This window comes from Hippocampus comes, unplaced genomic scaffold, assembly GCF_001891065.2.
Source record: "Hippocampus comes isolate QL1 unplaced genomic scaffold, H_comes_QL1_v1.1 scaffold125, whole genome shotgun sequence".
Taxonomy (NCBI): Eukaryota; Metazoa; Chordata; class Actinopteri; order Syngnathiformes; family Syngnathidae; genus Hippocampus; species Hippocampus comes.
This window is the reverse complement of record NW_017805453.1, coordinates 476,541-486,643: the sequence shown is the minus strand read 5'-3', so window position 1 is coordinate 486,643 and position 10,103 is coordinate 476,541. Positions and strand designations below refer to the sequence as shown.

At 41.9% G+C, this 10,103-nt stretch overlaps 1 protein-coding gene across 1 annotated transcript; it reads left to right on the top strand.

Moving 5' to 3' along the window:
- Window positions 1-4,512: 4,512 nt before the first annotated feature.
- Window positions 4,513-8,221, top strand: p2ry13 (purinergic receptor P2Y13). Its single transcript, XM_019874347.1, has 4 exons — window positions 4,513-4,705; window positions 5,341-5,533; window positions 6,252-6,641; window positions 7,666-8,221. Exons 1-4 carry the CDS (start codon window positions 4,539-4,541, stop codon window positions 8,125-8,127), a joined length of 1,212 nt encoding a protein of 403 aa, XP_019729906.1. The 5' UTR covers window positions 4,513-4,538; the 3' UTR covers window positions 8,128-8,221.
- The last annotated feature ends 1,882 nt before the right edge of the window (window positions 8,222-10,103 follow it).

Sequence of the window (10,103 nt, the reverse complement as noted above, 5' to 3'; positions counted from 1 at the left end):
AATAGTTATTTTCTCCTGGCAGTGGGGGTCGCCTCAACACAGCCTCAGCATGATGCAAGTGATCAGCAAGGATGTAGCTCAGTTCAGTTTCCTGTTGTTCCCTGTAAGGCTTCTTTCTTTGAACAGCGGTTGGGATAAAGGACTGTTCTCTTATTGCTGTTTTCAGGGTTGCAAACAAAGCATGAAATTTGAGAAAAATATGTTCAAATGAATTTTTGTCCAGTCAGTTTCTCAGTTCTCATTTTTGGCACACAGTGTGGATTTGTTTGTTACGTAAATGGTGTTCCTCAAACAAGCGAGCGCCTGTGATTGCTCACGTGCGTGCAGTCAGTGAGTTAACTGCGGGTTATGAAAATGTCATGTTTGGAATGAGGGAGGCGATCCCAGGGCAGTCACCTCGTATATGTTGTAAGGGAGTCTCATTTAAGTGCAACTGTAAAACGGATACACACTTGAGCTAAATGTGACGTTTGAGAATTGCGGTAACATGTGTTTTCCCTCCAAACGTGTTGCTGAAACACAGTCTGAGGAAATTAGGCTTTCGTATAAACCGAACTCTGGAAAGATATAACCACTTAAAACCTCTACAGCATTTTCAAACCCCAACTCTGTTTTGAAAGCCTACTTTGAAGCTCTCAGTTTGGCTGGAAACCAAAAGTTGAAATCCTAACTCAGATGAAAACCCCTTATTTGAAACCGAAACTCTGGCTTGAATCCCAACTTTGAAACGCTGACCTTACCGGAATTGAAATCCTAACATTGGCTTGGACACCCAAACCCTATTTTAAACTCAAATCCTGAATTGAAATCCGATCATTGGCATCAAACACTATTTGAAACCCTACTTTGTAACACTAATCATGTATTGAAGCCTTGTGATTTCACCTAGACCTGACTGGAAACGCAAAATTGCAACTGTTTAAACTGTTGAAAAACCATAACCCAGGCTTGAAGCCTTACTTTGAAATCCTTATCCCTGTATGAAATCCTAAAATCGTCTTGAAACCTGAGTTTGAAACCCTAACACCAGTTTCAAACACTCTTGGTTCTATTCCTAACCGTGATTTACCCCTAATTTGAAATCGTAAAAGTGTCTTGAAAACAGACTTTGGTACTCTAACCCTGATTTGAAACCATCATCCTGGCTTGAAGCCCTAACATTGGCATTGAAATTAATCTGAAACGGTAATTCTTGTTCGAAGCCAAATCCATGCTTGACACCCTACTTTGAGGGGTTTGAGGGCTAGGATGTGTGAATCGTTAAGAAAGTAAATGATAAGCTATACCACATATCATGGAGGCCTTGAGTGTGATAATGAAGCAGTTGGCACCTCACATGTCCCCCTGGCCGAATCCTCTCGTGTTTCTGTGAGCGTGTGAATGAGGCCGTGCACATTGTAAAGCACTTATGAGATCCAAAGGAGTCGTATAAACGCACTCAGGTTTATTCAGTGAATGGTGCTAAACCTGGAAAATGTCAATATTTAATTTATTTCAGGTCTCCCATGGTAACTATTAAATAAATAAATAAATAAATAAATAACATTATAATTTACAGGTACATTAAAAAAGCATCTTTATGGGCTTCTTAATTGGGACAAAGTCATTAGTTTGTGGCGTGCAATGAGAAAAAAGGGGCACGGATTTTTGTCTGGGGCTAACTTAACGGTGAGCGAGGTTTACATCCTCCATTCAATGATGAAAGAAGCACTGGGGGGGCGATTGCCTGACAGGGGGCTGCACTTGTGGACTGGGCACTGTAGACACAACACTAATGACAAAGATGTTAATTTCGGTTTGTATGATACTTTTCAGAGATACAGTACTTTCCAAACTGTGCAAGCAAAACTTACAGTAAGGCCGTAGTGATATTTCAAGTCAGAAATATTCTTCAACACAGAGGTCCCCAATACCCGGGTCGCGGACCGATACCGTCCGTGGGTCATTTGGTACCGGACGCAAAGAAAGAACAAAGAATTTACATAACCTCTCTTTTATTCATTTCGGAATCAGAAAGATGTTTTATTTTGAAAGCGTACCGGATTCTCTGTTACCTTCGTTGACAGTATGTCACTCTTGACGCAGGTGAGGGCGCGCTTCTCGGTCACGTGATAGGTTAAAACTAAAATTAAACCCTGGAGCTAGCAAAATGAGTAAAAAAAGACAAACGTCTTTGGAAAGTTGCTTTGGGAAGAGCAAAATGCCCAGCCAGGAGACAGAAGAGGAGCCTACGACTTTCAAGAAAAAGAAGACTACGTTGACTAGACAGTATCAGGAGTCCTACTTAAAATACGTACTTCTCACAAAAGGAGATTCCCACGCACCAAGCCCACTCTGTATTATATGCAGCGATGGTGAGTGGTATTTTTCATGGACTTTGTATTCGCGGTGTATCCTATTTTCAAGGCACGTTTAAACAGGTAGGACGTTCCTCATGTCACGATTCGTGTTTTTTTTTAATTTTTTTTTTTTATCATGGTTCTAAAACACAGTACCACCGTTTTCATGCGGGTTATATCATATTATTTGTTGTATTTACCCGTCACACCTTAAAGGCCGGTCCCTGAATCTATTGCCTGACATTAAACCGGTCCTGGGGCTAAAAAGGTTGGGGACCACTGCTTCAACACTGACTGATACTGTGAAGGCATCGACCCATATTGCAATGCAGTGCCAGCAAGTATGGTGACCTAAAGACATGCGATATTTCAAAGGCAGCCTTCTGCCTTTGTTCTTTTTTGTTGTTTTTGTCTTTTGTTTTGTCACATTTTGTTTGTTGTTTCATCGTGTGGACCTGATATGGACTGTTTTCAGCGTTTTTTGGCCACGACATTCGTCAAAGGAGAAGTATCTGTGCTTGGTGGTTGCGCCTTCTCGGCAGCACGCCTGTACCAGCACAGATTTTGATTGGGAGGAATGTCGGCGCCATTGACTGTCGGTGCTGGACAGACCTGGGGCGCTTGTGTTTTTTGCGCCTGTAATGGGCAGCATTTTTCACAACCCCGTTTTGTTCAGTGGAGATGTCGGCGCTGTTGGACAGTCGGCGTTGGTGCGGCTGGATGGATGGCTTGAAGTTGAGGATGAGGAGAGAAGAGCGTTGGCGCAGAGCGCCGATGCGTATTTGGAACCGAGAGTCGCCGCTTGGAATCGAAATGGATTTCCATGGGACAGGAGAAGTGAACCAATCTCTTTTTTCGTCAATGGATGCTACAGCTTGTTGACTTTGAAACTTAGCTTGTAGCCAACGTGTGCACATTTTGAGCATGACGTCTCTGATCCACTGGTGAAAGGACACTTTGATTCTCTCCTCTTTCATCTCGAACTGCTTCAAACAACAAAGCGTGTCCCGGGAAAGTGGTTAGGACTGCACGACTGTCCGTGTTTTATGTTATGTGTTGTGTTTATTATTTTACTTTATGTTAACTGTTTTGTTAAGCGCTTTGTTACAGCTGCCAGTGTTGTGAAAGCGCTATATAAATCAGCATCTATTGTATTGTATTGAAAACTGATTTTGATATCACATCCAAAGCTGATCGAATCTTAAAAAGGAACACATTCTGAAAACTGCTGGGTTAAAAGTAATGCTAAATGGATGAAATAGGCTAACCCAATGCTTTGCCCAAAAGGGACCGAGCCAATGTTGGGCTATTTTACACCCTTAAAAATGTTGGATCAACTGCAGACAACGGTAAATCACGTGACCCTAAGTCAGGATTGAAACCCTGGCCGTTGTTTGCCCTCTTAACCCGAAGCTTCAAACACTAGCTTGAAACCCTACGTCGAGCCAATTTTTGGTAGCTCTGGTGAACTATAGTTTCTGAAAAGCTTAATTATGATACATCCTGTATTTGTTATTTAGCAAAATAAGTTTTTCATCACTTTTCTCAAGCTGCTGCACCTCACGCTTTACCACTGGCCCAAGTAGCAAAGTTAATGAAACGATCGCCCAGGGGCCGCTTTTCAACGCCAGCATTTTTACGAGTCGTTCTTTTCCCATCTGCTGTCGTTTCTGGTCCTGATCCAACAAGCAAAGTCACACAGGAAATTATGCTTGACATGCTCTCACAAGACGCTTGCTTTATTTATAGAAAGTTGCAAAAGGGAGTCAAACGCTATAAAAGCATCACGACAGCAGGATGCATTCGGAATCAACAAGACACAAATTGTATATTGACGCATGGTATGCATTTGTTGAGCATCTCCTTTTGACTTCATCGTCTCATGAGAAAAGAAAAGTGGGCTAAGATGGTGGGTGAACAACCATTCCTTGGATGGCGGTCCCCCGGAACAGGCACACGGTGTTTGTCCATTGACTGGCACTCACGAGCGCCAACCTCTCAGGGAACAATCGGGACAGGAAGTGAGCAAGGAAAGTTTCTTTCACTCACAGGAAGCCTGGCAAAGTCGACAGTAGCTCCAGAGACAAACACACTCAAACAGATACGCACACTCTTCAAGACAGGAGTTTTTTAACTGAAGAAATAAAGTAACACCAATATGCCCAATTGGGTTTCCTTTGTTTGGCTAACTTCCTGCAGATGAGAGCAGAGACAGCAGAATCGGATATTTCACTACTTCCTTCTTCTGAAATATTGCGGGTTTTTTTTTTTTTTTTTTTTGGTTACTCACATCACCGCCTGGTATTCTTCTTATCTTCTTATTCTTCTTCCCATGCCGCACAGTCACATAACCCAGAAGGACACGGGTAAGAATGAATCATTTCAGTAACTTTGTCGTTCAAAAAGTTCTTAGATGCATTTATGTGAATTCACAAAAGTAAATTAACTTTTTTTAAAAGGACTGTGCGGTATATGTTGGCACAGTGCCTGGCAGTTGGTCTATAAGGTTTTCCCAAAGAATACGCAGAAGAAGAACTTCTGACAATATGGGAAAAATATTCTATATTCTCTCTAATAATAATGGATTCATTATTTAATTTGGAATTATTTTTTATGCAAGCAGACTATAATAACACTTGTGTGAAAGCTTAATTTGACACTGTAATCCTGGTTTGAAACGCTAATCATTGCTTCAAAGCCCAACTCTTGTTGAGAGCAATCCCCAAACAGTGATGAATATCATGGAACTTGTCTTTGTCTCTCGAAATGATGAAGCAGCATACGGTTCATGACCCATGGCTGTGTTTATACACCGAGTAACTGTAAACAATTAGATGTTTACGACCACGAGCTGAGAACCTTGTAAACTACATTCCATCCACTTCTATGCACTCTGCCCTTCCTTGTTTGTTTCACCATTCAGCATGATGAAAGAACGCTTTCAATCTTAGCACTGTAAACACCGCATTTGTCTGTTGTCATCCGACCTTGTCATCTCTAGAAAAAAGAAAATGAACGACTCGCTAGCCAATACCTCCATCAAGTGTGTCCGGGATATCAGCGTGACCTCGGTCGTGTTCCCCGGCCTGTACAGCATCCTCTTCATACTCGCCCTGCTGCTCAATTCAATGGCAGCATGGATCTTCTTCAGCATCCCCAGCAAGTCCACATTCATGGTCTTTCTGAAGAATGTGGTAAGTGGCTTTTACGCATCACACGAGCTTGGTACTAGCAGTATATCAATAGTGTCCAACGTCTTGGCTGCTTGGCTTGATTTTTTTTCTGGGTAAGGCAATTGAGAACAGATTCTCATTTGCAATCCTGACCTGACAATAGCGTAACCCTCCGCTTCAGACAATGGAAGGATGGCTTTCACAGCGTCCATCTTTTCTTTTTAGGAAAAAGCTCATCATCTCTCAAAGGAATTTAATATGATATAGTACTTCATGATAAAAACATTATTAATGGCATTATTGGATAGATTAATGCATGGTTGGATGGGTGGATGTTTGAGCATATTAGTGGTTGTATGGATGGTTCGATAAATAGATGGGTGATTTGTGCAGCACAGAGAGGAACGTAATTTCATCTGTGCTGTATGTTACACATAGAGCATATTTGACAATAAAAGCTGACTTGACTTGTGATGTTGGATAGATGGGTGGATGGTTGTTTGGATCAATTGGTCAAAGGATGGATGACTGGATCGTTGGATTTATGTATAGTTTTGTACCCGCACCCGCAGTGGCTCCTCTTGTTGTCTGGTTGAGAGGGAAGAAATTTCATCTGTGCTGTACACATACAGCACATTTGGCAATAAACTTGTAATTGAATTGAATTGTATGTATGTACAATATGACGAATCAAATCGTGATTTTTTTTTTTAATTCTTTTTTTTTTTTTAAACAACAGGTGGTGGCTGATTTGTTAATGACCTTGACCATCCCCCTGAGGGTCTTAAGCGACGCCGACGTGGGTGGGGGTCCTCTGCGGGCCTTCCATTGCCGTTACTCAGCCGTTCTCTTCTACATCACCATGTACATCAGCATCATCTTGCTCGGCCTCATCAGTCTGGACCGCTACCTGAAGATAGTCAGGCCCTTTGGCAAGGGCGCCCTGCAGCGGGTCTGGGTGGGCCAGGCGCTGAGTGTCACTGTGTGGGTGGTCATGTTGTCTTTAGCGCTGCCCAATGTGATTCTAAGTGACCAACCGCCAAAGTACTCTAGCGGACGCATCAAGTGTACCTCGATGAAGAGCCAGGCCGGCTTGAATTGGCATGAAGGATTCAACTACTTCTGTCAGGTATCCATGATAAGAATAATTACTTCATTAGGTACACCATCATATTGTGATGTCTTGAAAATGCTGCCTTTACAAAGATAATAATGATTGGTTTTCTGGCCAATGTACCAAGTAGTTAAGTAAGACACAAACTCAGATGGCTGACTTTCTGTGCCTTCCATGAGATGTGGTCTTCGTCAATACCATGATAATATTAACCTTACAACAAGTTTCTTTAGTTAGTTTGTTAGTTGGACAGTTAGTTACCGGTAACTTGCTTTTTAGTGCTCTATTTAGCTTTAAACCTATAGAAGACAGTGTATCAGCATTAACCAGATACACTTCACGTTAGGTACTTAGCAAGCAAATTAGCTCGTCACTTTCCACAAAAACACAAAGGATGGTTTCGGTCATGGTCCAAAGAACACATTCACACAAGCTTCTTTAGTTAGCTATCTAGTTGAAAAGAATGCAGGTTAGTAACACACAGAGGCTGTGTAGCTAACAATTTGGTAAATGGGGTAGGGTATGGCACAACAAAACATGTCGATAAATATTCACTATATGGTTAAACAAGCAAGCTGAGTTAAGTTTGTCGTTAGCATGATACTTTGTTGTCTCTTGCCAGTGGGCTGGTAAATTTTCCACAGACAGACTGGCGCTTAATTACAGATGTAAACAAACATAATGCCATAATTACATACAGTAATATCTTCTTGACCTTTGCTAGAAATTTGGTCTTGATTGGGGCCTTCTGAGAGCCATCTATGGATTTTGCTGCTAACAGAATTTTAGTTTCCTATTCATTTGTTCAGATGTTGCCATTGATCGTGCGGTGGTTCACATCACTGATTAATTCCCACTCAGAACCTCATTCATAATTGCCCTGTAATTGAATGGTGACCAGTCTATGTTGTATCCCAGCTTTTGCCCAAAGTCATTTTCGGAAAACTTCAATTCCTGATGTGATCCTGAACAGGATCGACTGTATAGAGAAAGATCAACGGGAGTAACATGTTTTCCCTTCCCTTGTGTTTGCCTGCAGGTGATCTTCTGGGGAACATTGGCCCTGATGGTGTTCTGCTACACATTCATTAGCAAGAAAGTGTATGAATCATACAAAGCCTCAAAAAGCAGCTCTGGGGCAGCCACCCGCAAAACCAAAGCCAAAGTCTTCGTGGTGGTTGCCGTCTTCTTTATCTGCTTCGCCCCCTTCCACTTTGCCCGCGTTCCCTACACTCTGACGCAGACCCGCAATGCCATCACTCAGTGCCGGGCGAAGAACGGCCTCTTCATTGCCAAAGAGACCACGCTGTGGCTGTCGGCCACCAATGTGTGTCTTGACCCGCTCATTTACGTGTTCCTGTGCAGTGTGTTTCGGAAGCGACTCACGGCCACGCTCAGAAGAAAGCCTCTCCACCATGGAGACTCCCCCACTGCCACGTCCACACAGCTGGATATGTCGCAAATGCCAAACAAAGTGGTGAAAAATGATCCAGCAAAATAACACAATGGACCTATCTAACATGACCAATATGTACATATGTCTAATATTTTGTAGTTAATTAGAGAAAAACTGCTTTGAAAATGGCGGGGAACTTAAAAAAAAAGAGGGCAATTGGTCAAGCCATAATATGTCGGCCACTTCTGACAAAACTGCCACTGTGTCACCATCCATGCTTATCTGTTCCTGGTCACCATTGTTAACAAGCGTTTAGTTTAATTTATGTGATGTCTAAACCATGCCTCTTGCTGCCTTTACAAAGGATGCTGATTGGTTTGTTCATTTATTTGACAGTATTGATGTAAAGGGAAAGTATTATACAAAACTGACTTTTTCATTGGTTGTATAGACATGTGGGTCTCCGGAGTGCCACGTAACAAGTGCGCGCAACTTAATTTTCCAACATGTTCAGACGCTTATCATGAAGTAAGCCATTCAGATTTTGGCTTTTTTTGTGATATCACAGACATTCTAATTTAAATAATACCATGAAGAGAAGCAAATGATACAAACCAACGATCGCGTCAACAAACAAAAGAAACTGTTGGATGCACACATTAGCATTAGCTACGGATTTGCATCACATAAGGATGAGATCAAATGACATATTAGTTGATCACAACTTCAGGTACCACAGCCACACTTCATACTCCAGAGCAGAAAGGGGCGGGGTGAGCAGTGGCTCGTTGGCATGAGACTGGACAGACCCCAAAATTGACTGATTTTAACAGGGCATTTAAGTGAGTGAAAAGTGTGCTGTAATTCTTGAACGTTCTAATATTTTGATCAAAGTATGTCACTTTTTATGAAAGACATCCAATACAGCTATTTTAATTTATGGAAAAACAACTAAATATGTCTCCTTTAAAGCTCAGCAAATTGTATATTTGAAATTGACACGAACTTCATGGACAAATAGATGCTACAAACATTATTGCGGGAGATCATGACATTGCAACAATGACCACGCTGTTCCTGCCACACAACACAATGTTTGCCAAGTCATTGGATGCATGATGTCAAGCGCACTCAATGTCGTTGTCAACTTCCTGATCTCTAATCTCCTTGAACTGACAGTTCTCCTTCTGTAAACTCCGCCCCAAAAAAAAAAAAAACAATTTAGTCAGCACTTACTGCTAACTGCTCCTGCTAAGCAAACACTCACTGCTTACTGCTGAGAAAAAAATGCACCATGTTACGTTTTTTTTTCCAATGATTTTTATGTTTCCAGTTCACACAGAGTGGGGGAAACACACACCAACAATTGTGCTTAATCCGAATATTTTTCGCTTTAGAGACAAAAGTCAGCAAATGCCAGATTGCCGAATGTCTCTAAAATAAAACTCCTCTGGTGTGGATTGTGTTAAAGAGTAATTTTTCTACCCCGGTTGGTTGGGGTTCAACAACGATAAAAGTTAAACCTGATCAATATTTACCATGATTGTCAATGAAAGTATTATACTTTTTTTCTTTCCAGCACCACTTTCTCCCTGAACTATTTTAAGTGAATTTAAAAACTACTTGTGGAAGGATTAATGTTACCATTCATCTGATAGACAATCACGTCTGCAACTGCATGTAGATTTGATTAATGTAATTATGAATTATAATCTTCCTCCATCCCACCCCGTATTGGCTTGACTGCAGAGGCTGATATTTGGTCAGGAAATTAACGAGCTATTCGCCACGGGCGGTGACGCAGTTACTGGAGCCAGAAGAAAGGCCGTTTGTCACCCGCCGATTAAATTCTCTTGACAGCCGCGACGGTGAGTTACGAGAAATTCAAAATGACATTCATGGAAATTAAATCAACTCTGCGATAGTGTTGATTGGCACCGCATGCACGGACGCAAGTCGGGGTCAGGGAAGAGTCAAGCCAGGTAGAGGGAAGTGGCAGGAGGCCTGACACTTTCACGTTACTGGCTGCTTGCTTATTGAGCTTGCGTATCCCTGCATGGCTGAAGCCAAATGGCACAATG

Coding starts and splice junctions, on each gene's coding strand:
- p2ry13 (XM_019874347.1), top strand. CDS start 4,539: ATGAGAGCAGAGACAGCAGAATCGGATATTTCACTACTTCCTTCTTCT. Junction 5,534..6,251: donor TGGTCTTTCTGAAGAATGTG/GTAAGTGGCTTT, acceptor TTTAAACAACAG/GTGGTGGCTGATTTGTTAAT. Junction 6,642..7,665: donor GATTCAACTACTTCTGTCAG/GTATCCATGATA, acceptor GTTTGCCTGCAG/GTGATCTTCTGGGGAACATT.